The sequence below is a fragment of the Taeniopygia guttata genome, chromosome 11, assembly GCF_048771995.1.
Source record: "Taeniopygia guttata chromosome 11, bTaeGut7.mat, whole genome shotgun sequence".
In the NCBI taxonomy this organism is placed as follows: Eukaryota; Metazoa; Chordata; class Aves; order Passeriformes; family Estrildidae; genus Taeniopygia; species Taeniopygia guttata.
In genome coordinates this window covers 11,671,590-11,698,133 of record NC_133036.1, presented here as the reverse complement: position 1 = coordinate 11,698,133, position 26,544 = coordinate 11,671,590, and the positions used below count along the sequence as shown (strand labels likewise).

The window sequence follows — 26,544 nt, the reverse complement described above, 5'->3', positions numbered from 1 at the left end:
AAGGTGTCTCCAAGTGGAGGATGTGAACATGAACCTCCCAGCCGGCTTCCTTCTCCCCCCCTCCACCCCCTCCTGCTTTTTTAAAGAAAATAAACACTGGCAGAACCTTCCACTCCCTGTCCCCGTGCAGCGTGCGGGACGCACAAAGGGACATTGCTGCTGCACCGACGGCGGGTCCCCTGAAGGGCCCGGCACAAAGCTGCCTCTGTCCCGCCGGCCGCCAGAATGTCAGAGGGATTATTATTATTTTGGGAGGGGGTCGGGGGGTGATTTGGTCCTGAATAAGGTCTCAGTTCAGCTACTTCCAGTGCCCTGCACGCAGCATCAGAGCTCCCATTTAGCAGAGGTGAGCTGGAATTCACACCCAGCCCATTAAGCGGATTTACGGTTCCACGAAACGGGGCTGGGTGTGATAACGGCCCCGGGCTGAGCCCCAGCCCCGGGACCCCCAGGAACCACACGTGTCTGACCCCAGGGAGCTGCCACCCCTCTGGAAGACCCCGTGTGAGGTGGCTCCAGCTCCACAGCTGCATCCCAGATTATTTTCAGAGAGCCAAAACGAGCTTCCCAGTCTCTCAGCATCCCAAGCCTAGCGCCAAGCTCTTTGCCCAGTCCCACTGGATGCCACAGTTCCCATTCCAACAGCTCCACGTGAGCGTCCAGGTTTTGTCTGGGATGAATCAAAGCTCCCTGGGGCTGAGCAGGTGAAGACTGGCTCAGCCTTTGTGCATTCCCACAGAAGGAATGACTCCCTGCTGTGGCTACAGTCCCTCCAGGAACAAGCAAGGGGCAGGTTAAGCCTTCTGCAGACATTCCCAAACCAAGAAGGAACCCAGAGTTCAGGGGAAGGGATAACCTTTAGTGTCCCATGAAAGTCTCCCCAGGGAAGCTTTGCCTTCACTGCTGATCCAACCTTAACCACCAGCAGCTTAGAGACAACCGTGTCCCACTCCATTTATCTCAGGGATAACTAGGAGGCCCTCAGGTTTCTGTATCTGTCCTCTAAAAGGTGACATGGGATGGGCACTCTCCAATCCCCCCAGTGACCTACTGGCTGGATGACCAGTTTTGTGGGATTACACCCCTGCCACGGCAGAGCCAGCTCATGGATCCGCTGGGACATGCAGCACAGCCCAGCTCCTCTGCCATCACAGCCACAATGGGGTGGAGCTGCAGTTTTCCAGAGGCTGGGAGCTGCTGCTGGTGTCCTGGAGGGTCCCAGGAGGCTACAGTGCCAGCCACTCTGCCTGGGGCACCGCAGCAGGGCCCCTGCAGGATCCCTAAAGCCCTGGCACGCAGTGCCACTCGGCACACAGCAGGACCAGCACAGCCAGCGAGAACCAGGATGGGCTCCCACAGCCCAGGACACGCTCCCACAGCCCAGGACGGGCTCCCACAGCCCAGGACGGGCTCCCACAGCCCAGGACGGGCTCCCACAGCCCAGGACGGGCTCCCACAGCCCAGGACGGGCTCCCACAGCCCAGGACGGGCTCCCGCAGCCCAGGACGGGCTCCCACAGCCCAGGACGTGGGGCTGGCCGGGCCAGGAGCTCCCAGAGCCCGGGAACAAAGAGGTGCCTCTGCAGCGGCGGCAGCTCGGGGGCCGGGGCCGGGGGCGTGCCACGGCAAACGAGCTGTTTTATGGGAGCCCTGGGAGCAGCCTGGAAGGCTCCAGCCCTGCTGGCGATGGAGCTGCTCCTGACCCACCTCTCCACCTCCCCGGCCAATCCCCGGGAAGGCGGCAGCGGCCGCCTGCCAGCGGAGAGGCCCCGCAGAAGCGCCGCGACTGCGAAAGCGCGGCCGGAGCGCGGTGCAGGAGCTCCCACAGCCGGGTGCCAGCTCCAGAGGCTCCCACAGCCCTCCTGGGAGCTCAGGCCTCACCGCCGAGCTCTTCTGCCATGCTCCAGGCCCCAGAGTGGGGCTTTCCCCCTGCAGTGAGGCAGCTTGGCAGGAGGGCCGACAGCAGCATCCTGGCACGCACTGCCACGGGTGTCACCAGCAGTGGGGACACTGTCCTGCCCGCTGAGGAGAACCACAGCAACCAACCCGAGGCCACACTGCACTCACAAATCAGTTTTGTTCATAAAGCCTCCCAAAATGCTACAAACCCAGCTAAGAGGGGCTGCTGGTCACTCTGGCTGAGCCCGACTCAGGATGGGAGAGGAGGGCCAGGCCCCTCCAGTGGCAGGGACACACACATTTCACTGCCCTTCACATTAAGTGTCTGACTCAGGATGGCTTGAAATCCCAGATGCCTTCTGCAGGCCCTTGCCTGCCCCAGCCCCTTCCTCAGGCTGGCAGGCAGAGGGAACACACTCCCCGATTCCCAGGAGGACAGGAGCCCCTGCAGAAAGGATCTCCCAGGTTCCCAGGGGACCCCAGCAGCCTCTGGCCCTCTCAGACGTGCAGCAAAGCCCGAGGGCTGAGCACAAGCCTGCAGAGAAGAGGAGGGGGCAGATGACAGCCCAGACAAGGAGGGCAGGCAGGAGCAGAGGGGCAGCACCTTCCCAGGCAGGGCAGGGCAGGCTCTGCAGCTTTAAGAGTCCTTCCTCCCTCCCAGCCCACAGTGTCAAGGAAAAATCTGACACGTTTTTTCTGGGGGATGTTAACAGACAAGCTAGAACAGCCAGTTGCCTTTTCCATTCATTTTCCACACAGCCTCCCGGGACGGCTGGGAATGAAAGAGCCAATTGTGCCCCCGTGGCGGCGCAGGTAGGGCAGGAACCACGGCGGCTCTGGGAGCCCAGCACAGCCCCTGCACGCCTCGGGAAATAACGGCTGCAGGGGGGGTGCCCAGGGGCACAGGTCCCACAGCTGTGGGGCTGGCTGGCTGCTACACCCCAGCAGAGCCAGCCCGAGGCACAGTCCAAGTCCCCCCAGGCCTCGTGAGAAGACAGCACACCCGGTGCCACCCAGAGCCACGGCGGCACGGCGGGGACGCCGCTGCGGCTGCAGAGCTGGGGCACCGGGGGAAGCAGCTCAGCCAGCCCCCGGCACTGGGGAGGGTCTGAGGCAGCCCCGGGTCCCTCGGGGCGCAGGAGGCCCCTCTCCCCGCTGAATGCCAGCTCTGTGTCTCACCAGCTTTGCTTGGAAGAGACAGAGCCGGCCTTTTCCAGCCCCGCGCGGCCGCGCGCGCCGCCCGGCTCTGAATGGCCGCATTATGTGGGAGCTGCTGCCACGGGCCACGCGCTGGCAACCGCAAACGGGGCAGATACAGCGGGGTTTGTGCTCCCAGCGGGTGACGCAGGTACGGCTTCCGGCACGGCACGCCCGGCCCGGGCACACAACGGCACCTTGTTCCTGCCGGGAGCACGGCCGCCGCTGCCCCGTGCCCTGCTCTGTGCCCCGTGCCCTGCTCTGTGCCCTGTGCCCCTTGCCCTGTTCTGTGCTGTGCCCTGCTCTGTGCCCCATGCCCTGCTCTGTGCCCTGCTCGGTGCCCTGCTCTGTGCCCCGTGCCCTGCTCTGTGCCCTGTGCCCTGCTCTGTGCCCCGCTCTGTGCCCCGTACCCTGCTCTGTGCTGTGCCCCGTGCCCTGCTCTGTGCCCCGTGCCCTGCTCTGTGCCCTGTGTCCCTTGCCCTGTTCTGTGCCCTGTGCCCTGCTCTGTGCCCCGTGCTGTGCCCTGCTCTGTGCCCTGTGCCCTGCTCTGTGCCCCGTGCCCTGTGCCCTGCTCCGTGCTGTGCCCCGTGCCCTGCTCTATGCCCTGTGCCCCGTGCCCTGCTCCGTGCTGTACCCTGCTCTGTGCCCTGCTCTGTGCCCCGTGCCCTGCTTTGTGCCCCTTGCCCTGCTCCGTGCTGTGCCCTGTGCTGTGCCCCGTGCCTGGCTCTGTGCCCCGTGCTCCGCTCTGTGCCCCGTGCCCTGCTCTGTGCCCTGTGCCCCATGCCCTGTCCTGTGCCCTGCTCTATGCCCCATGCCCTGCTCTGTGCTGTGCCCCGTGCCCCTCTCTGCTCTGTGCTGTGCCCTGCTCTGTGCCCCGTGCTCCGCTCTGTGCCCTGTGCGCCTTGCCCTGTTCTGTGCTGTGCCCTGCTCCATGCTGTGCCCTGTGCTGTGCCCCATGCCCTGCTCTGTGCCCCGTGCCCCTTGCCCTGCTCCGTGCTGTGCCCTGCTCTGTGCTCCGTGCCCCGCTCTGTGCCCCATGCCCCATGCCCTGTCCTGTGCTGTACCCATGCCCTGCTCTGTGCGCCGTGCCCCTCTCTGTGCTGTACCCGTGCCGTGCCCTGCCCCGGGCAGCCCCAGCCCCGTACGTACGTTTGCTGCCGCCCTTGAGCAGGCTGCCCAGGCTGACGGAGGCGGCGCCCAGCAGCTCGTTCCTCAGCGTGTGGCAGATCCACACCTTCAGCTCCAAGTGGCTCTGAGCGGTGACATTGCTGCAGAGAGCAGAGAGGGGCTGTCACCACAGCCTCCTGCCCGCTCCGTGCGCGGGGAGCGGAGGAAGGTGTGCAGGGACACGGGGACACCCTCCTCCCACTGCCCTCCCAGCCCGGCCGTCTCTGGCAGTGTCCCCCTGCACGGGGCAAAGCTCTGCCACCGAGTGTCCACAGCCGGTGGCACGGCAGGGCACACGGGGCCAGCTCCTGACCAGGGGGCACACGGACTCACAGGGTGAGGATCTCGTTCCACAGCAGCTCAGAGACCCCCATCTGCTTCCCCGTCTTCTTGGTCTCACTGGGCAGCCCGTCGCCGGCCACCTCCACGTAGCAGTTCATCCGCGCCGGGCGGCTCTGGGCCTTGGGCTTCACAGACACCACTGGGCAGGGACGGGCACAGTCAGGCCTGCGGGACACCCTGACCCCGTCCCTGCCCTGTCCCCCAGCCCACCCGGGCCAGCTCGGGGTGCCACACTCACACCAGAGTGCTTGGAGAGGGGCAGCGGGGAGCAACGCTGCTGGTGGCAGTGATGGCTGGCACCGAGCCCTGAGCGTGTCCCAGCGTCACCCCTCCGAGGGGACTGTCACTGTCCCCAGGGCCACCTCCCTGCCCCGGGGCAGCGCCGGGGCAGCGCCAGGGCAGCGGTGCGGCGGAGGGGCAGGGCAGGGCGGGCTGCGGCTCCCCGGGCGCCGGGAGCCATCTCGCGGCCACGGCAGCACCGGCGCGGCCCCGGGCCCGCAGCCACCATCCCCGGCCCCGCAGCCACCATCCCCGGGCCCGCAGCCACCATCCCCGGCCCCGCAGCCACCATCCCCGGCCCCGCAGCCACCATCCCCGGGCCCGCAGCCACCATCCCCGGGCCCGCAGCCACCATCCCCGGCCCCCGCTCCCCCCGGGCTGTGGCAGAGCTCCCGGCAGGGGCAATCCCGGAGGGCAGCAGGACCCACCTTTCACGGACAGCGGGGACTTCTCGCAGGGCGGCCCGGCCCTGGCCCTGCTGGAGCTGGCAGCGGCCATGGCATCACCCCCGGCTGGAAAGGAGAGAGGAGACGCTCAGCCCCGCTCCCACGGCACCCGGGGAGCGCAGGCACAGCCCGAGGTGTGGGGTGCAGTGCCCAGGAAAGGGCTGGGCAAGCCTGGGACACGAGGGCTCCTCTCCTGATGAACCCCCATTCCAAAGGCAACGCTGTGTCCCTGGGAGAGCAGCCCCTGCACGGCAGCGCCACGGGCTGAGCTGGGCACTGCCACCTCCGGACACCCCTCTGGGCACCCGAACCCCTGAGCCACAGGCCAGGGCTGCTGCGGGACAGAGCAGCCACCAAAGCCTTGCCCTGGGGGACACAGACTCACCACACATGATGGCAAGGACACGGCAGTGCCAGGGGGACAGGGCAGTGCCAGCGGGACAGGGCAGTGCCAGCGGGACACGGCAGTGCCAGGGGGGACACGGCAGTGCCAGGGGGGACACGGCAGTGCCAGGGGGGACACGGCAGTGCCAGGGGGACACGGCAGTGCCAGGACTGGCTGGACAGACAGAGGTCTGGTCACAGCATGGGGACCACAAACCTCAAGGGCAGCCCCGGTTTCATTAATCCCACAGGATCCCTGAGGCTGGGAAAGGCCTCCAGGACCATGGTGGGACACATGGCCAGGGCGGGTGCCCAAAGCAGCGAGCACAGAGCGGAGGGCTGAGCAGCCAGCTCCTCCTGCCGTTCCCAGGAGCTGCAGAGCACGGGAGCCGAGCTGCCAGCCCAGCCCAGCACCGCCTGGCCAGGGGGGAACGGGGGAAGCAGCTCCAGCCCCCCTCCCTGCCCAGGAGCCTCTTCCCTGCCCTCTCTCTATATCCTCCTTGAACCGTCCCGAGCTCCATCCCAGGGCAGATTCCTGTGAAATCCCCTCTGCCAGTGTCACAGCAAACCTGCCTGGCAGCCCAGGGCCTGGCTGTGCCCGTACAGCTCCCAGCTCTGCCTGCAGGTGCCCGCTGGGCACTGCCCGAGCACTGTGCTGGCTCCATCCAGCAGCAGCCAGCGCTCCCGGACACTGCCCAGCCTCCAGGGTCACCCATCCCCGTTATCCCAGACCCATCCCCGTTATCCCGGCCCACGGCTCGCCCCGAGCTCCCGGCTGGGATTCCACCGGGGCCGTGCCAGCCCGTGCCCGGCTCTCTGCCTCCCTCCTTCCCCTCCTGGCTCTTCCCCTTCTCCCGTTTCCTGACCCCACACCACTTCTCTGTCCCTTGCTGTGACACCTCTGGCCCCCGGACATCGCCCGGTGCCGCTCTCCGGGCACTCCCCGGCCCAGCGGGGCCGTGACCGGGCCGGGCCCGGGGCGCTCCCGCCCCCTACGCCCCGCGGGATCCCTCGTCCAGGCCGGGGCCTCCCTTCCTCCGGGCTCCCCGTTCCGCCAGCCCGGCCCGGCCTCCGGGACAGCCGCGGGGCCGCGCCCGGGCGGCCAACACCGAACCGGGACCGGCCCCGCACAGAGCCGGGCCGGGCGCGGCGGGCACCGCGCACGGGAGGCGGCGGCGAAGGGGCTGCCCGTGGCGCCGCCGGTACCGGGCCGGTACCGGCACAGGCTGAGCAGCTCCCGGCGGCCGGAGCGCTCCACCGGGCCGTGTCCGCCCGACGGACGGGAGCGCCCCAGGCTGGGCCGGGAAGCGACACCGAGCCGAGCCGGTCCCGTCCCCGTTTCCGTTCCGGTTCCCGTCCCCGGTCCCGTCCCCGTCCCCGGTCCCGTTCCCGTCCCGACTCCGTCCCGTTACCGGCGGCCGCTCCGCTCCCTCAGCCCGGCTCCGGCTCCCGCCGTCATGTGACCCCCGGCCCGTCACGTGACCGCGCCGGCCGGAAGCGCTCCCGCGGCACGGCGCCGCTCCCGGCGTGCCCCGGCCGAACTACAACTCCCGGTGTGCCCTGTGCCCGGACCACAACTCCCGGCGTGCCTCCCGCGGCGCTTCGACGGCGGCCGGGCTGGGCCATGGGGCGCGCAGACATGGCGCGTGTTCCGCACGTCGTGGCCGACACGGGCGCGTTCCTGAGCGCGGCCCCGCTGCAGGTACCGGGGGGACTCCGGGGGGACGGGGGTGGGGAGGGTGAAGGCGTTGCGGGCCGGTGTGACGGCGCTGCCCGCAGGACGTGGCGGACGCGCTGTACACCGTGCCCGAGGTGCTGGCCGAGATCCGCGACCGGCGGGCGCGCCGCCGCCTGTCCGCGCTGCCCTGCGAGCTGCGGGTGCGCCGCCCGCGCCCCGACCTGCTGCGCCTCGGTGAGTGCGGCCGGCCCCGCTCCGGCCCTTCCCCGCCGCTCCGGCCCTTCCCCGCCCCGCCCGGCCCGGCCCCGCCCGGCCCGACGGCGCCGCTGCTCCTCCCGCAGTGACCGAGTTCTCCAAGAAGACCGGGGACTACCCGAGCCTCTCGGCCGCCGACCTGCAGGTGCTCGCCCTCACCTGCCAGCTGCAGGCCGAGATCCACGGCCCCGGCAGCGTCCGCTGGGAGCCGCAGGACAAGGTAGGATGGGCGCGGGGTCCCGGTTCCAGCGGGGCACTGGGTCCCGGTTCCAGCGGGGCGCGGGGCTCCCGTTCCAGCGGGACACGGGGCTCCGGTTCCAGCGGGGCGCGGGGCTCCGGTTCCGGCGGGGTCCCGGATCCAGCGCCCCACCGACGGCCCGTGCCGCCCCCAGGTGCGGGTCAGCTCCACCCCGCGGCACCCCGAGGCTCCGCTGCACCTCGCCGGTTTCCACCTGCCCGCCAAGGTAAGGCCCGGCGGGAGGGCGAGCCCGGCCCCGCGGAGCCGCGGCTGAGCTCGCCGTGTGTGCCCCCAGCACAAACCCGCGGGGAAGGGTCCCCGCCAGCCCGGCCCCGGCCCCGGCCCGGTCCCGGCGGAGAGCGACGAGTTCGGCTCCTTCCTGTACTGGCGGCCGCCCCTGCCCAGCATCGAGGAGGAGCTGCGGGAGCTGCTGGTGAGAACCTGCCGGGGTCCCGCCCCGCCGTGTCTGCCTGGCCGTTCCGACCCTCCGGGCCGCCCTGACCCTCTCCCCCGTGGCCAGGCCATCGCCGGCAGCCCCGAGCCCCCCGAGCAGCGCCGCGGCTCTGCAGACGGGACCAGCGCCGGCGAAGAGGAGGAGGAGGATGAGGATGAGAGCGATGACGAAGGCTGGATAACTCCCAGCAACCTGAAGCAGGCCCAGCAGGACACGGGGCACTGTGACACTGCTCCCGTCGGTGTCCAGGTGGGCTGTGTCACCACGGACTTTGCCATGCAGGTGGGTGCTGGGGCTCTGGGACAGCTCCGTGTGTCACACAGCAGGGTCTCAGTCCCAGAGGCCTTGCAGAGCCTGCAGGGCTCTGACTGCCCCAGCTGTGTTCCTGCTCTTGCAGAACGTGCTGCTGCAGATGGGTCTCCACGTGCTGGCCGTGAACGGGATGCTGATCCGCCGCGCCCGCAGCTACATCCTGCGCTGCCACGGCTGCTTCAGGTGCCGGGGCCGGGGCTGAGCCCGGGCTGAGCCCGTGTTCACGGCCCCGGGAGCTCTGAATGCCCGTTCCGCCCTCGCAGGACCACTTCAGACATGACCAAGGTGTTCTGCCCCCACTGCGGTAACAAGACGCTCAAGAAGGTGGCAGTGAGTGTCAGCGACGACGGGAGTCTCCACATGCACTTCTCCCGCAACCCCAAGGTGCTGAACCCCCGGGGGCTCAGGGTGAGTACCTGCACAGAACCCCAGACTCACTGAGCTTGGAAAGGACCAGCCCGATCATCAAATCCAGCTTGTGACTAATCCTCCCCTTGTCAGCCAGCCCTGAGCACTCAGTGACAGGTCCAGTCAATTCCTTGCACACCTCCCTGGGCACGCCTTCCCACCTTTAACAACCCTTTCTGGGAAGAAATTCTTCCACTGGGATCCCAGGGATGGGAGCCCAGCCTGTGGCTGGCAGGCTGGAAGGAATCAGACTGGTAACATCCTCCAGATGTTGCCCTTGAGCCCCCGGGCTTTCGGGCCTCCCCGCTGGGTTCTGCAGCGGGCTGGGGTCGCCGGGGGTCCCCGGGAGCCGGGGCTGACCCCGCTGTCCCGCAGTACCCGCTGCCGGCGCCGCAGGGCGGCAAGCACGCCAACAACCCGCACCTGGTGGAGGACCAGCGCTTCCCGCAGCAGCGCCTGTCCCGCAAGGCGCGGCAGAAAACCGACGTCTTCGACCCCGACTACCTGGCCGGGGCCTCCCCGTTCGCCGAGAACGACGTGCACAGCCGGGCCGCGCACCTGCAGCTGCGCGACGCTGCCCTGGGCGCCGGCCGCCGCCGCCTCAACCCCAACGCCGTCACCAAGAAGTTCGTGAAGAGGAGGTGAGGGCGGGACACACCTGCCCAGGTGTGCTGCTGGCTCTGCCAGGGCCGCTCCCAGCTCCTGGCACGGGTCAGGCCGTCCTGTCCCCGCGGCGCTGGTGCCCAGAGCCTCCGTGAGTGGCGGGGGGACGGGTTTGGGGAGGTCCCAGCACGGGGAGGGCTTCCCTGGGCAGGGGCTGTGTCACCCAATAAACACCACACCCCAAAGCCCCGTGGCTCGGTCCCATTTCTGCGGCTGCCTGTGCCTTTCTCTGAGCCTCGAGGAACAAGGAGGCTGGGACAGAGGGAGGGAGGATTGCTTGGATCGTTTGTCCCACAGGATAATGAGCTCCAGAAGGACAAAACCCCGGGGCAGGGGGTTGTGTCCCACCCCTGCACTGGGCAATGCCCATGGCTGAAGGGGGAAACTCTGGGGTAAAGCTTTTTGGGTAAATCTGCTGGAATCTTTCACAATTGACTGCTGGTTCCAGCTCTTGCTGCAGTTTCTCCTTAGCCCTGCTGAAATTGTTCAAAATAAGGAAATACCTGATAGCAGCTGTGGCCCCTGGTCCTGGGGAGGTCACAGGCTGGGGGCAGCCAAGGGGAGCACAGCTGAGCCCCACAGCCCCAGGGCACTTCTGGGCTGTCAAAGCTGCAGATGAAGGGCATTGGGTAAGGCAGGCTCACATCCTGCTGAGGATGGGGTAACTTCAGCATCTTGGCTTTGGACTCCTGGCCTCACGCCCCTGGGGCAGACTCTGCCTCTCCCCCGGTCCCCACGACAGGATCCCAGGATCCCGGGCTGTGGAAGCTGTTCCCTTGGGAATTGTTCCCTTGTCACAACCTGGGGCTGGGCTGGGCAGCCCCCAGGGGTTACTGGGGTCCCACACCGTGTGATTCCCCGGGACATTCTCCTGCAGCAACTGCAGTGCCCCAGGCACGGCTCTGGAGATGCCCTTGGAAAAACAATCACAAGACTTTACAGTGTAAAATGAAAACTTTCATCGTTTATTCTTGACTGCAGCTGTTTACAGAAATATAGTTGCGAGTATACAAATGTCCCAATAGAAGCAAAATATTTTTTTTTTTTAATATTCAACAAGTTATCACAGGAGAGCTAAAAACATAGATGCAAATAAAATATCCCCTCATAGACAAACTGAAAACACCGGGAATCAGTGCTTGGAAAACCCACCTACGAAAGCCATATACACAGAACTGCACGAAGGAGTATCTGGTGCTACTTTCACATTGCAGGACACAGAAGAGGCAGCTCAGCGGTTGAGGGTGCACCCAGAACTTCTGGCAGGCAGGGAGAGCCCACCTGAGGTGCAGGGACAGAGACAGAGGTTGGAGCTCTGCTCTGCAGGGGTTGGGGCTTAACTCAGCATCAGCTCAGATGGAAATAATTCAAATTGCCTCCTTTTATCCAGAATAAAGAAGCCTCAGGAATGCTGCAGGCTGCTGAGGATACTGGATTGGGATCCCAGTTCTGCAACACCCAAAGAGCCACTTCCAAACAGGAACTTCCCCCTGGACACTTATCCCAACGGCAGCTCCAGGGCAAAACAAAGCCAAGGCCATTTACCTGTCAGGTGAACACAGGACCCCTCCCTAATCCCAGGCCTGGAGCTGGAATGTGTCACAGAGGGCTCAGTGAGCAGGGAATCCCTGGATTCCTTGCCCTGTCCCCACACAGTGAATGTCACCGGGCAATTATTGAAGTGTAACAGCAAAAAGCACAGATCTCTGGCAAACTCCAAGAAAACAAAGGAGGACACTGGCTCTCAGTGTGGTGCAGGTGATTTAAGACCTGTACCAGGACAACACTGATCCACTCAGGACAAATTCCGGTGGAATGCGGATTTGGAACTGAGTCATGTTGGACACAAGACACGTTATTGATTGTATAACCTGATTTAAAGGCTGGAGCTGTGCCAGGGCAGGTTTAGGTTGGATATTAGGAAAGGTTTTTCCCCCAGAGGTGCTGGCACTGCCCAGGCTCCCCAGGACATGGGCACAGCCCCGAGGCTGCCAGAGCTCCAGGAGAGTCTGGACAGCACTGCCAGGGATGCCCAGGGTGGGGCTGGACTGGATGATCCCTGTGGGTCCTTTCCAGCTCAGGATATTCCATGATTCTTAGGGTTTAATTAGGGTTCCATTATTCCTAGGGTTCTGATTCTTAGGGTTTAATTCCTCACACAACCTGCAAGAAAGAAATCAGCACAAGTGGTGGCAGGTTCTTCAGGGACAGAATTCAAGGGGAGCTTCACTGGCTAAAAGGAGTTCTCTAGATTTTGACTGCTGCACTAATGAATCAGTTAAAAAATCAGTTTACAGGCTCCTGCCCTCATGGGAATAATGAGAAATGGCAGAGGAGCTTCTTCCCCTCCTGACCCAGCACAACCAGGGAATTTTGCTACACGGTGACAGCCCAGACACCGGGCTGGTGTCACAGCACAGCCACCACCAGTGCCTGGCTGCAGCCAGACTGGGGATGGAAAGGGCTCTGGAGTCACTCAGGGGAAGCCCAGGGATGCTCAGGGCTGCAGGAAGCCCATCCTCAGCCTGGGTGTCAGTTCCATCCCAAACCACAGCTGCAAGCGTGAGCTAAAAGATACAAAAATACCAAAGGCAAGCCACAGATCCCAGCGAGGTCCCCAAGCAGAGCAAGTTCTGGAGCCACGTCACCAACAGCACCAACGTCCAGGACTGAGAGGTGTGAGACAGCTACTCGTGAGTTACTACAAAACCTCCTACTGAGGAAAAGGAGTATTATTTCATGTTTATAAAAATGTAAATATAACAGTATTCTAATGCTGTGTCTATTATTTATATATAATAACCTGACTCCTCTATATACATATATATATAATCCTAGAATATACAGGCAGTGCATATTTACATCCCTATACAGACTGGGAGAGGAAAAGCCTCTCCTCCTGTGTGACCTCCCCGAGTCCCCCGCTCCCCCAGAGAATTTCACAAGCTCCCTTTGGCAGCAGTTGCCCCTGCTGCATTTTTCCTTGTTTCTAACACGTTTATCCCATTTCCAGCGCTGACCCTCGTGGCACAGACGCCCTGCCCGGGGCACCACGGCCACCACAGCTGCTCTGAGCAGGAGCACAAATGCTCACAGGCTGCCACAAAAGGCTGAACAAGCCCAAATTCAAACAAAGCCCTGAACAAACACAGCATCCCACTGCTGGCTCCTTTTAGCTCCTACAGAACAGAGCTGCCCCAAGCCCCCGAACACAAACCCCAACTCCTCCAGACTCATTCTGCACTAAGGAGCACTCACCACTATCTCCTGTTCTTGCCTCCCACCTACAGCTCCGTGTGCCAAGAACTCCCTCTCCTCCCTCCTGCTCCCCTCACTCAGATCCACGTCTGTGCTCCCTCTGCTCCCCCACAACGGCCCTGGAAAAGGAACCCAACCGTTTGCCAAGCACGGGCACAACAAAACAGGAATGAAAATCCACACGGACTATTTTCCTTTTAGAAATTAGATTCTAAATCAAAGTATAAATGGAAACTTTAAAAAATAAAGTTCAGCTTATGCAAGCGAGGGAATGTCCACTGACACAGCTGGCCAGAGTCAATGCTTCCAGTAAAAACCTGCCGGGGTTATGTTTAACTGCTCATGCCTTGTTTAATCTCACAACTACAGGGGAAGCAGCCACCCTGTCAGTGATTAGAAGCAATCATAATCACTGATCAGAGAGTGGACACCCACTTCAGAACAGCCACCCTGGAATTACTTCTTGAACTAGATTTGTGTTAAAATAAGAGTGAAGCGTTTGGCTTGTCAAGACCAGGCAGTGAGGAGGCAATTAATACCAAAACAACTGTTAATTAAGCACAAAGCAGCAGTAACTCCGTGCCAGAGGAGATGATAGCTCAAACTGGGCACTAAGTAGGCTCTGTGGTGTCTGGGGGGCTCTGGGCACACTCGGGGTAAAAGCTGAGGGGACATGGGGGGGGTTGGCAGCTCCATCTCCCTCCACTCTCACCTGTGCCCACAAATGGGTGCTCTGGGACCCGCAGGGACGCTGGACTGACACAGGCTGGTACCTCAGGATCCCCCGTCACCCAAAGGGCCCGGACACGATGCCAGTGCTCCTGGAACACAGGGGCCATAGAGGAGCTCTGCTGCCCAGCCCCGACTGCCAAAAACGCCAGAAGTGAATGTTCAGGATGTTCTGGGCCCTGAACAGACGTGGCTCAGGCTGTGCTCCCTGCCAGGACACCCTGCAGCCCGTCCTGGAGCTCTTCTGGGGCTGATCCAGCCCCTCCACCCTCAGAGCCGCTGCCGAGCACGCGCCAACCGCTGAGCGACCTCTTCAGTCACACAAATACTTCTTGTAACCAAATCACATGTTCAAAGTGTTGTACATTTAAACATTGACCTAAAATGAACAGGAAAATTTAACACGAGGAAAGGAAGGTGTTTCCAGAAGGGAAAACTGGGATAGCACAGCCCTTGGTTGGTTTTTTGTGTATGTTTTTTTCTCTCTTCTCTTCGTCAGTGACCTCAAACACGCCCACAATTCAAACATACCCTTCCCTGGAGCTGTGGCAGGCTTGGGATCAGGTTCCTGTTCCATGGAGAATTGGTCCCTGGTGACTTGGCACTGACCAACAAATGGATAGAGCCCTTTGGAACAAGGAGCAAACTGAAGCAGCACGCGAGCAAATCCATCGTTCCTGTCACTCCTTCCGTGTCTGACGGTCCCAGGTGACACCAACAGCTCAGCCTGGGACACAGATCCTGCAAACACCAGCAGTTCCTTTCCCAGAGAGTGCCTGTGGACTTCCACGGCCCTCTGGACGTTGTTGGGTCCATTGCTGTCAGCCTGAGCAGCCCCACACAGCACCAGGGCACTGCTGGGGCTGCTGCTTTCGTGTTGTGAACCATTACAAGGTGTTGGTAACGTTTTGTCTTAGCAGGGGAAAAAAAAATAGAATACAGAAAGAAGAAGTCTGGGTCGGGGTTAAAGCAGCTCTGGACATGATGCAGCGGGGAATTCTTTCTGTCCTGATTAAAATTTCCAACGTTTGAGCATAATCATAAATTAGGAGTTAAAACACAGAGGCGCTAATAATAAAATATTAAATAGGCAATGAGAGTGGAGAAAAGCTGAATGGCTCATTCTGAGGGAAACCCCAATATTTCATATTTTATATAATCCTAAATGCCTCTGGGTTTCCTGGCTAGGCTGTGAGTGAGGGACACACCAAACACAGAGCGAAGCTTCTCGTGGCCAGCTGGACCAACACTGCCTGATGGAATGGCGAGAGATGAACACGTTATTTATGTTGCAAAAAGTACTTAAATACTCAATAAAGACATAACAAACCCCACCCCACCCCACTGTTATCAGACGCCACGTTGTGGTATAACATCAGACAAACTCACAAATTTACCACAAAAATGTGTGGCAAAAAGAATATTTTATATATATGTATATATATAAATTTTTATATTTATGCCAATGTACTCACTCAGTACAAATAGCAAAATAGTTATACCATTTCCTAAATACAAAATATAGCTTTCCAAAAAAATGAAACACACATTAGATATAAACCATCCAAAACTTGAACGATTGAAAACTGTATTCAAAATTAAATGACCCAGAGCAGGTCTCTTTCTGAAAAGTTCCCTTCATATCGGCAAGAAGCCTTACTACTGAAAACGTAATTCAATGCCTCTCAATGAGAGAGAGAAAGAGAGAGACAGAAAGAGAAAGTGAACGTCGTGACAGACCAACAAACGGGGGAAATCCAGGAAAACCAACAAAAACTCTACACGGCTCAACTACGCACACGAGTTAAGGGGAAAACACACAGTAAACAGACTCGAACTTTAAAAAAAACCATTTACAGACTGTTCCTTTGTTATTTCAAATAACAAAATGAAGAATGACGTGATACCAGCTAACTCTACCGAGGCGGAACGGGCGCCGCGGGAGCGGCTCGGCTCCGGCGGCAGCGGGAGAACACGGATCTGAGCGAGGCTGCAGTGAGGGATCACACACTGCCCGGAGAGTTGAAGCACCCAAAAAATCCACAAGCCTCACAATACACCTGCGTGGTCTGGAGTGGGTTGTTTTTACATTCGGTAACATCGGTCAATGAGTTATTCCTTAGTTAAACGTGACAATCTAGAAGCCAGACTTGGGGCTCGGTGGTAGAAAAAGGAGAAATCACTTCAGAACTGGGATGAGCTCCATGTGCTACAAGGATGCAACAGCTCGGGATGAAGTGACCTTTTAAGAAGGCTTAAAAATGATGCAATTTGCCCCCTACTTGGAGTAAAGCCAAGCTGAAGATTTCCATCAGTCACAGCTGGAAGAGGCGGGTTAAGGGGGATTCCTGCAATTAGGTGGTGGAGAAATTGCTTCCTCTCTCCTTACTCCTTGATTATTTGTCAAAGCTTCTACTGACTAAGCAATTTACTGCCAAGGATTCCTAAAAGCTGCTTCTTTAGCTTTAAAGCCAGTAGGATATTTATGTCTTTTTTAAAAAAAAACAAAATACAAAACTGAGGGAGAGAAGGAAAACCATGGAAAGAGTAAAAGGGAGAAGGCTGGTTTGGGAACAGCTCATGAGGCTTTACAGAGCTCCAACCCATCAGTCAGAACAAGAGACACAGAGGAGCCCCTTCCTCAGCCACACAGAATGTTCTTTCCAAGCTGAAGGTGTTTTAGAGAAGATTTTAAGATCAACTGGAAGTTCCTCTTCATTTCTTCATTTTGCAGAGCCACCAAACCCTTGCTCTATGTACAGCTCCACGTAACCCCGGCTTCCAGGGATGTGGAAAACCGTTAATCCCATTCTCAGATGGGACCTGGTTGTTTACAGTAGCAACTCTCTGCTTGGTTATTACCATTATCAATACTTCCAACTCACAAAGGGTGGGTTTGGCTCTCCCACTCCGTGTCAATCGAGAGATCCCTTCACTTACTGGCAGCTGAGTCACGGCTCGGGCAGAGGCAGCTGCTGCTTCTGCTGCACGAGCTTCCCAAGGGAAAAAAGGGAGAGGAAGAAAGAATAGCAGGGAAAAAGTAAACGTGGTAACATGGATTACCTTCCACCAACAATAATAACTGACCAGATATGCTTTAAATTCCAAGAGCCCCCACTGTAATGAGGTTTATGAACCTGGTAACAGCCCAACCCCACGCCCCAGTAACACAAAGCATAACTCCTCAGCATTATTGGCACTATGGAGCCCAAACTCCATGGTCGTGGCCCCAGGTCTGCCACTGGCCACGCGGGTGCTCTTAAAGAGGCCACTTTTCCACAGAAGCAATTGGTTCCACGCAGCCTAATCCAGAGTTGGAAGGTCTGAGAGGATCTGGGAAATCGTCGCTTTTTTTTCTTCACGGAATTTCTGTGTGAGAAAACAAGCAGAAAAGTCAGGCATAACTAACCACAGTCCCCTCCTCCTTCTGTGCAGCGCCTTCATGTTCAGGGTGTTCCTCATGAGCAGGCACTGAACTGGGGGTGAGGAGCAAGAGAAGCTCTGGAGAGACTCCAAACTTCAAACCCCTTTAGATTTGGGAATGAAGTGTATCACTTCATACACAAACCCCTTTAGATTCGACTAAGTGTATCACTTCAGTGAAAACTCAGGGGGGATTTAGGACAAGATCACCCCAAGTTACCACAACCAGCTCTGGACTCCAGAGTTCTCCTGGTTCCTGGTGCTCATTTGTAGTCAAAGGCTCTTCCCCTCTCTGAAAAAGGCACCTTCTAAAAGCAGAATGTCTCCTAGCAACTGCTGATGCCGTTGGCTGTTTCTAACACAGCCTCAGCATGTGGCACACTCAGGAGCTGCCACATTCCACCAAAACTTGTTTTCACATTACGTTATTGTAACCCAGGGGAAGAGTTCAGAACAGTTCAAACTCGAGGTGTTATTTACTCAGTAAGTCTCAAGTTTTTTAACCACAGTCATGTTTCATAAGGTTTTGATCTGCCAAGCTGCCAGTGATCCACTCCCCTCCCTAACAAAGTACCAGACCCTCATGGCAGATGGCAAAAGGTAGGAAAAATGAACAAGACACAGTCTCAACTGTTTCATACAAGTTCTGACCTCTGACTGGTTTTAATAACTTCGTTCTGGTATTATAGTCTTAATTCAGCCTCACTGGTGTTTTAGCTGTCCTCTTAAAGCACGGTCACACACTGCAAGGTACAAATGCACTGAACAAAACTCCTGCATGGCAGCAAAGAACCCAAAGCCCCAAACTCACCGCTTGCCTAATTAAAATGAGCCAGCCATGTTGTTCCCCTGGTTCTGCAAGGACACGAGCAGGTCATCTATCTTCTCCATGTTCTGGTTGGTGGCCATGGCGGAGGGCAGCGGCGGGGTCTCGGGGAGCTGCTGGGACAGGAGCGCCGGCACCGGGGGCTGCGCCTCGGCCTGGGGCTGCCCGGGCTGCCCCATGGCCATCAGCTCCTCCGGCAGCGCCGCCGGCCCCGCGGGCAGCAGCTGGCCGCAGTCTGGGGACAGAGGGACACTTCAGGGTCTTGGCACAGCGGCTCTGACCACGGCCCACCGCCAGCTGTGCACCCACCCCGTGAGAGCTGCTACAACCTGTCAGCAGCACCCCTCACTGCTGGGGCTCACAGGCACCCACAGACCTCTGCACACACAGAAAGGTTCTGCATCCCACAGAACTGCTCATGGAGCCTGGCTCCAGAGAGGAGATAAGGAAAAGTGCAGGTTTGTACTGCTAAGTACACTTTGACACTTTTCTGGACTCTACAGCTTCCAAAATCCTTACTTTCCTTCAGCAATGTGAAGAGAGGCAACACATATATTGTGGAAACCAAAAACAGCAAGAGAAATGCTCTCTTAGGAGAGCACAATCATTCCTAGATTAGACATTAGTGAGAGACTCTTCCCTGCGAGGCTGGGCAGGCCCTGGCACAGGGTGCCCTGGATCCCTGGCAGTGCCCAAGGCCGGGCTGGACAGGGCTGGGAGCACCTGGTACAGTGGGAGGTGTCCCCACCATGGCAGGGCTGGGATAGAATTTGCTTTAAGGTCCCTTCCCAGCCACACCACTCCCTGTTTCCACGGCAGCTTTCCACGTGGTACGCTCAGCATCGGGCACTGGTCACTTACTGTTCTGGATGCCGAACAGGAATATTCCCGAGGTCTGCTGGGACGAGGCAGGGGAATTCTGCAGCTGGTTGATGGCACCTCCCGCCGTGTTGTGGAACAGAGGAGCCTGCTGCTGGGGAGGAGAAGCGGTGCCTGGCATTCCTGCCATGCTGCTCTGGGAGGAGTACATGGGGGACTGCTGCAGCTCCGGCTGGCTCATGCTGTTCTGCAGGGCAGACATGGAAGCTGAGGAGATGAAGAGGGTGACTTGCTGCTCTTGAGAACTTGGGGACCCTTGGACCAGCTGAATCTGGGGTGAGTTATGGAAGATGGTTGGCTGCTGTGCTTCAGCCTGGTTGGAGCCAGGATTCTGGAGAGAAGACACTGTGGTCTGACTCTGGAATTGCATGGGCTGCTGCTCCTGATTCATCGAGGCAATGTTGGACTGTGGATGAAAAATGGACTGGCCTTGTTGCTCCTGATTGGTAACCGGGTTTTGGTTTGGATTGAAAATCATATTCTGCTTTTGGGGGGCCATTGTACTCATTGCATTTTGATTGCTGAACATCATGTTCTGCTGCTGCTGCTGCTGCTGCTCCTGAGATGGAGGGCTGCTCTGGATAGCAACAATCGAATGCTGAGGCTGGAAGATGGCTCCTTGCTGGTTCTGAGGGATGGAGCTGGACTGGATGGAGCCCAACGACACCTGGGACTGAAACAAACCCTGCTGAGCTGGCTGAGTCTGCGGCTGCTCCTGGGGAAGCATGGAGCCCTGGATATGAGAGATCTGTGTCTGCTGCTGGAAAGAAGTCTGCTGTTCAGTGTTTGTTGCTGTCTGAAGAGGAGAAATGGGATTTGGGCTTGTAAAGAATGACATCTGCTCTTCCTGAGTGGCAGGGTTGCTCATGGAACTCTGGGAAAGGAACATGTTGGCAGACTGCTGGTCTTGAGGCACCGAGGAGCTCTGCAAGACACCCATGGCATTCTGTGAGTGGAACATCGGGGGCTGCAGTTGGTCAGAGGAATTAGTGTTGGTCTGGTTGTGGACAATGGAATTTGAGCTATGGAAAAGGGATCCTTGTGTTTCCTGGGATATATTCTGAGTGTCACCAATAGTGTTCTGAGAGTGGAAAAGCTGAGCTTGTGAGTGTGGAGACTGCTGGATGAAGCTTCCTGACTGAATTGACATCATTTCTCCACCTTGCTGGAACAGACCCCCGCCCTGCTGCTGAGTACCACTGGCCTGGACACTCATCATGGTCTTGGTAGATGAGAAGAGATTAACCTGGGACTGACTTTCCCCACTGTGCTGCATCTGAACCATGGTCTGAAACACGGAGCTCTGCATCTGTTTGCCCTGGCCCGAGGCCTCTTCTCCCTCTGCAGCGCTGGAGGGCTGGAACATGGCAGCGCCGCTGCTGGAGACCGGCTGCTGCGCGGGGGCGGCCGCCTCGCCGCCGGACACCCCCGGGGACGAGGAGAACAGCTCACACTGCATCTGCATGTCCTCACCGGCCGACAGGCCACCCATCATGTGAGACGCCTGCTGGTACACCGGGGACTGCTGCAGGGCCCCGTTCCCCGCCGTGCTGGAGGAGAACAGGTCCGACTGCATCTGCGTGGCCGCCTGGCACATGTTCTGCTGCATGCCCATCACCATGGCCGCCGACGTCTCCATGGCCTGCTGCTGCTGCTGCTGCTGCTGCTGGTTGGACAGGGCACCTTCGGGCTGGGAGTGAACGTTCTCAGCTCGTCCAGGCAACAGGTTCTCCGGTCTGGAATGGACAGCTGTGTCCGAGGAGGAGAACATCCCGGGATTCACGCTGTTCTGTATCTGGCTGACCTGCTGAAAGATATCTGCGTTCAGCTGATCCTGGACATCCTCGCTGCTGTCTGAGCCCGAAAACAAAACGGAAGATAGCTGCTGCTGAGCTTCCAGCACCTGCTGCACCAAGTCAACGTTCCTGTTGCTGCCCGTGGCGGTGTTGGTGGGGAAGTTCCCAGCCTGGAGCTGCTGGATGGTGTTCTGCAGCTGACTCACGCCGCTGGCCGACGAGAAGATGCTGGAGGAAATCTGCTGCTGCAGGGCCTGGGCCGGCTCCGAGAGCGTCGGCTGCTGCTGCTGCGAGGCATCAGTCAGCTGTGACAGTGTCACCACCGTGCCATCCGACTGCAGCACCTCCCTGGGCTGGGAATCCCTCGTCTGGAACTGTGCAGCCTGCTGCAGCAGGGCATCGCTGTTCTGCAGCTGGCCCGGGGCGGACACTGCGGAGAAGCTGCCAGGCTGGGAAATGTCCTGCGTCTGGATCGTGCTCAGGGGCTCTGGGTTGTACACCTTGGGCTGCATTTGCTGCTGGTTTTCACTTTCAGAAGGTAAATGGGAAGCAGAAGTTGATATGCCAGACATGCTGTTTTCCAATGTTTGCTGAGTTGGTCCAACCACATTTGAAGCCTGAAAAGAGCAAGACATTTGGTGATTTATAAACTTACTGGGGTTACGCAAATACAATTCCCAAAATCCCCGATGTCCAGAGAAGATCAGAGGGAGATGTGAGATGTGAAACACAGACACACCCAAACTAGCAAACACATGATCAGCAGTGGAAGTGTTACTTCAAGGATGGAATCACGGCACAATTTAATGAAAACAATGCTAAGAACTGATTAAAAGAATATTCTTACAGTAATTTACTAGTTCTGTGTCACAGGATAAAAATCCCCATCATAGGGTCACTAACCCATCAATCTGTCTGTGGGCAGGAACCAGGTGAGTTATCAAAGGAAACTGTGTGTTTTACTCATGCTCTGTGATTGTGTTTTGCCCAGACTGATCCTGGACATGGCACTTTCCCTATCCATTACTCTTCTCCACTACTAAAGCATGGACTGAGGAGCAGATGTAACTCAGAGTCTGAAAGCTGCTGTGCTCAGCTCCCACCAAACTCACCTGGAGCTTGGGGGGAGCATTTTTATGCACTTACTTCCATTGGAGCCACATCTTCGTTCTTGATCATACTGCTTGGCATGAGTGGAGTTATCAAGGCACTAGGAAGAATGTTCACCTTCTCCAGGTTACAGCCCGTGGCCTTCACTGCTGCAGCCACAAACACAACGAGAACAAGAGGGGCAATGGTAAAACCATTCCATAACTCCCTTTAAGTAAATTACAGAATTACTCTACGATGTAAAGCAACAGGTCTCCACACCCTAAGCAAATTTAAACCTTACAGTAACGTGGCAGTAAAATTTCTGCACATGTGTATAGAGTGAGGAAGGACAGAACAAACCAAGTGCATACAGCAAACAAAATTCTCTGACCTCTGGCTCAGAGTCAACCTGGAGCAGCACAGGTACAGGAATGAAGCATCAAAGAGGAGCTGACACAGAAACCCCCCATGAGAAGGTAAATTCAGATTTATTGCATAAATTAACTGAGGACATGAAGGAACAGCAACGGCACGTTGTGTTCCAAGGAGCAGCAGCTGCTCTCCTGGAGCAGTTGGGATCTTCCCTCAGTTAAGCTCCACACTACATTAGATGGATGTCAGGCTTAACCTGTATATTAGTTTATATATCTGCTTAAATTAACACTACACAGTTTCTAATTCTTTGTATTAACTGCAATCCTAGGCTTTTTTGTTACTTTTCACTTGCAAACATACTAAACACAGATTAGAGTGCAGAGCCTAAAGCACGAAAAATGAAAAAAAATAGTATTATTTTTTGCCTTTTTTTTTGTTCTATATTAACTTGTACTAAAGTATACTGATAGAAATATTGTTATAAAGTAAGTTTCAGAGTCAGAAAACAAACCTCCCTGTAGGAATAGGGCCAGATTTTATAAGCACAGACTTATCACAGGATGTCTGATTCATTTCACCAAATCTGGGTAGGAATTCATAGTTAAATTATTGAGAACACTGATAAGAATCAATTTAGTACCTTTTATAGCCTCTTCAAAAGAACAATGTTGGGCTGGGCTGGAGATTTCCTTCTTCACATTAACATTCAGAGTCCCAGCTGCCGAGACAAAACACATTGAGAACTTCCTTACGTTAAATCAGCAAACAAGCCAAAAAAACACAAAGCAAACCAAAACAATTCCTTATAGCTTAAAGAAATTCAGGTTCTTTGAAACCCACACAAGCCTTTGCACTGTCTATTGTGATACAGATAAATAAATAAACTAAAATACATGAAGTGGGCAAATTGCAGCTTTCCTCAGGATAAAGCCTGGTGGGATTTCTTGGTTTATTTGGTGCATTGTATAGGATATGTTGTTTTTTTATCCTGCTCAGCTTCATTTTGATCCCTAAACTAGAAATGGATGCTGCTGTATAAGAAGAGCTGTCGTGAGACAGCTGGAATTTGAAGTATTTGGCACGCAGATGAGAAAAGCAAAGCCTTTAGATGTGATTATTAACAGAGCGAGGCTGGCCAGCAGGAGGGCTTTGGGAAGACCCTCCTCACCCAACAGTCTGTGCTGAGCAGGTGAAATGGGCACTGCCCCCCCAGGGCCCCCCACACACCTGGCTCTGGAGTGTAGGTGAAGGGCTGCACGTCGTGAGATCTCCCAGCGTTGGTCACCACGTATATTCCCACAGAGACAGCTGAGGTGATTTGCTGGTCGTGATATGGTGGCACCTTCACAATAAGGTGATTCTGCAAGGCAGAAAGATCACATTTTCCTGCTACTGATCTTAATTCTACTTACTCGCATCAAAAGACAGAAATAGGCTGCTCAAACACCATAAATAAAAGCCCAGGGAACTGGGGGCAATGCACATGTGGGATACTGCCCGTGGAGATGGGACCGGGATGGCACTTTCCTGACAACCAGAGAGTCCATAAAGAAACTTATTTGTGTCAAAAAGAATAAATATTCCGTAAAACATTTCAAAGTGGAACAAAAATTCAGCCAGTTATAAAGACTATGCTGTACACACAATCTCCTCCCACGGAAAACTGCTGGGAAAACTGAATTAGGCCTTTTAGTTCCATTGTATACAAGGGCAAAGATCTGCTCAGCAAATCCAGTGTGGGATCCAAGCTCTCAGTTAGACACTGAACAATTTTACTGGTATAAACCCAAAATTATGTTCCACCAGACTCACAACAGACCTTATGTGAAAAAAAAATAGTATTATTTTTAGAAATGCACAGAAAGAGGGAAAGGTTTGATTAATTTTTCTTTTCAAACTGAGACAGAGTATTTTTTAAATTAAAAATATAATGATAATAATAGTAGTAATAATAATAATAATAGCAGTAGTAGTGATAAGAAAAGCAATGATAATAGAAGTAGTACAGACGTACCTGATGAAATAATTCCATGTCAATTTCAGCTTCTGCCTTCCACGAATTCTCATCTAAATGAAAATTAAAAAGTCTAGGTTAGTGCACATGCTATAGAGCAATTTGTTTCAGTGCCTTTGACTCTGCTCCTCAGTCTGCTCTCCCAGCTGAGCTTTTTGAAACCCCGACCCCAGGCTCTGCTCAGCACCCCAAGCCAGCCCTGCTTTCACACTAACCGGAAACATTCTCTTGGAAAATCACTTTTGTTCCCTTTAGGAAGTTCTTGCCAATCAGAAAAACTTCCTCTTCACCCTTCACTGAACAGCTGTGGAGACTTTTCTTTAGGATCTCTGGGACTCCCGCTGGCTGAGCTGCAAGGGAAAAAACAGAGTCTGGAATCAAGAAAATATCAACATCCAAACCAAAGCACTTTTACTTACAGGGTTATGAAGGAAAAACTAAAACTCCTGAGCTTCTTTCTTTATCGTGTATTTCATTACAAACTCTTCAGAATATAACCATTTCTATTATTTCCTCACCAAACGTAATGAGCTCCCAGAAATCACACTCAGCTCAATGAGCCACTAATAATCTTTTTCTCCTGCACTTACTAAATCTTCAAGACAAAACTCCCAGTGCTGGAGCCAAAGCTCAACAAGTGCCCAGAAGAGAAGGAAATGTGGTGCTGTAATTCCCTGGTGTAGTGTGATTTCCAGAGGCATCAACCCTTAGACACACCTGAAGCCTAACTGCAAATTCAGCCTGTGAGTCATAAAACTTCATTTGTTTGGGAAGCTTATTTTGTTCTGCTCTGCAGAAGAGCAGAAGGATTAATTCCCTTTTACCTGGGGGGCTTTGCACAGTCTTTTTACATGACACAGTTTTCTGTCTGGTGCAAGAACTAAGCCAGGGCTTGAAGCAATCTGGTGTCCCCCAGCCCCTGCTAGAGGGTGAGCTTCAAGACCTACTCCAAATCCTTGCAAGACTCCCATCTCTGGAGTTGGGAATTTTAGCAATTTGAATCAAATAAACAAGCCAAGAGGATGTGGGTTTACAGACACACATCCCTGGATGCCCCTGTGCCAGATTTATATAATTCTTATCATAAACTGTCACTGCTGCAAATCATTCCTACTCTTCTTAAACCTTAAACCAAATAGGACCACATGTGCTAAATACAAATGAGCACTGCAGACAATTTAAACATAGATACATTTTAAAATAATGTGCTTTGACACATTTAATGTAAAATAATTCTGGTTTCTAATGAAGGCTCCTCAACCACCTTTTCTCCTCACCACAGCTTCCCAGGGCACACACCCCGACTCGTGTTTCTGCACTTGCCTGGCCCACTTTGAGTGTTTAATAACAATATTCTCTGGGCTTACTACACAGCAGAACATACATCCTGTACCACTCCAAATTATTTAATGACCTTTCAGAAAGGATTTTTCTACAACTCTGGCTGCAGGTTCCCAGGCAACCGTTACGCAACGACTGAATATGCTCAAGGCACATGAAAAGAGTAACTGGATTTAGGTTTGCTAACAAGTTAACAAAGCCTATTTAAAACACAGCCTTCAAATAAAGAGCCTGCAGCTCCTTAATGCCTTTTCTATGGTTTCAGGAACATTATAAAACACAATATAAACAGGCTCTGACGACTGTAAATGCAAACCTTGTTGTGAAGGTGCATTACATACCTGTAGTAAGGTTTATATAGCAAACCAACCCAGTGTAATGTGCCTGAGGAGATGATTTATATTCAATAAACACATTTCATGCCATTTTGATCAGCCAGTATCCATGTGCCAGCACTATTTGCTTGGCCAAGGTCTACTGCAAGTCCCTGTAGCTTTGGCGTAAGTTAAGACAGAAGCCGGGTCCTGGAAGGAGCTGCAGGAATTCCCCTCTCAACCTTCACACCATGATCAGTTTTATTCACATATTCCCCAAAGACACAAGTCTGACCAGAGTATTTTGTTTCTGTGATCTAAGACTTCCAGCAGCGGAGACACTGTAAAATTCCTGGGCAACCTCTTAGCAACTTACACAATTGAGAATATTTTCTTAGCAAGTGACCAAGCCCCAGCCTGCCAAAAACCAAACCAATTTACTCTTTGCACCAAATACAGCTTTTTTTAGCTCAACAGCCTATTTAAAAATCAATCTCTCAATGCTTCATCTCAGACTCTCAGATTCTACTCACAATAGCACGTTTTGGACTGTTAAAGAAAACATCAGGTGAATTCCACTCCCTTTTCTTCTATAGGTGAAATAAATTTATCTTTAACCAGAAAGTTACATACAAAAAAAAATACAGGAATGATGTTGAGATTTTATAGGAGATGTTTTTATCTTAAATCTGAAACTTAATATCAGATACTCCATTACTGGGACATACCACCATGGTCTACTGACTGGAACGGAGCTGCAAAGATGACTGCTCTTC

General features: G+C 55.8%; 3 protein-coding genes across 8 annotated transcripts in view; 1 reads left to right on the top strand and 2 right to left on the bottom strand.

Moving 5' to 3' along the window:
* WWP2 (WW domain containing E3 ubiquitin protein ligase 2) overlaps positions 1-7,255 on the bottom strand; it is a 33,942-nt gene extending 26,687 nt beyond the window's left edge. The window contains exons 1-4 of the mRNA XM_030282549.4: positions 7,126-7,255; positions 5,312-5,395; positions 4,596-4,743; positions 4,245-4,363 (exon numbers count right to left, since the gene is read on the bottom strand). Of these exons, the coding sequence (XP_030138409.4) occupies positions 4,245-4,363; positions 4,596-4,743; positions 5,312-5,381 (337 nt within the window). The 5' untranslated portion in view covers positions 5,382-5,395; positions 7,126-7,255. The remainder of the gene's footprint in view (positions 1-4,244; positions 4,364-4,595; positions 4,744-5,311; positions 5,396-7,125) is intronic.
* Positions 7,256-7,268: 13 nt separating this feature from the next.
* Positions 7,269-9,906, top strand: NOB1 (NIN1 (RPN12) binding protein 1 homolog). The gene is made up of 9 exons (XM_030282558.4): positions 7,269-7,415; positions 7,493-7,625; positions 7,733-7,866; positions 8,039-8,110; positions 8,180-8,317; positions 8,405-8,620; positions 8,736-8,833; positions 8,914-9,058; positions 9,434-9,906. Exons 1-9 carry the CDS (start codon positions 7,338-7,340, stop codon positions 9,701-9,703), a joined length of 1,284 nt encoding a protein of 427 aa, XP_030138418.4. The 5' UTR covers positions 7,269-7,337; the 3' UTR covers positions 9,704-9,906.
* A 759-nt stretch (positions 9,907-10,665) lies between these two features.
* Positions 10,666-26,544, bottom strand: part of NFAT5 (nuclear factor of activated T cells 5) — a 54,893-nt gene continuing 39,014 nt past the window's right edge. For 5 of the 6 annotated variants that reach the window (XM_030282541.4, XM_030282545.4, XM_030282542.4 and 2 more), the window contains 8 exons: positions 24,329-24,463; positions 24,114-24,166; positions 23,327-23,459; positions 22,740-22,817; positions 21,779-21,891; positions 18,819-21,249; positions 17,943-18,192; positions 10,666-17,077 (listed from right to left, as the gene is read on the bottom strand). In XM_030282541.4, coding sequence (XP_030138401.3) covers positions 17,954-18,192; positions 18,819-21,249; positions 21,779-21,891; positions 22,740-22,817; positions 23,327-23,459; positions 24,114-24,166; positions 24,329-24,463 — 3,182 coding nt within the window. In that variant the 3' untranslated portion in view covers positions 10,666-17,077; positions 17,943-17,953. The remainder of the gene's footprint in view (positions 17,078-17,942; positions 18,193-18,818; positions 21,250-21,778; positions 21,892-22,739; positions 22,818-23,326; positions 23,460-24,113; positions 24,167-24,328; positions 24,464-26,544) is intronic. The other variant, XM_030282540.4, reaches the window with a different exon arrangement.

Coding starts and splice junctions, on each gene's coding strand:
- NOB1 (XM_030282558.4), top strand. CDS start 7,338: ATGGGGCGCGCAGACATGGCGCGTGTTCCGCACGTCGTGGCCGACACG. Junction 7,867..8,038: donor GCTGGGAGCCGCAGGACAAG/GTAGGATGGGCG, acceptor TGCCGCCCCCAG/GTGCGGGTCAGCTCCACCCC. Junction 8,318..8,404: donor AGGAGCTGCGGGAGCTGCTG/GTGAGAACCTGC, acceptor CCCCGTGGCCAG/GCCATCGCCGGCAGCCCCGA.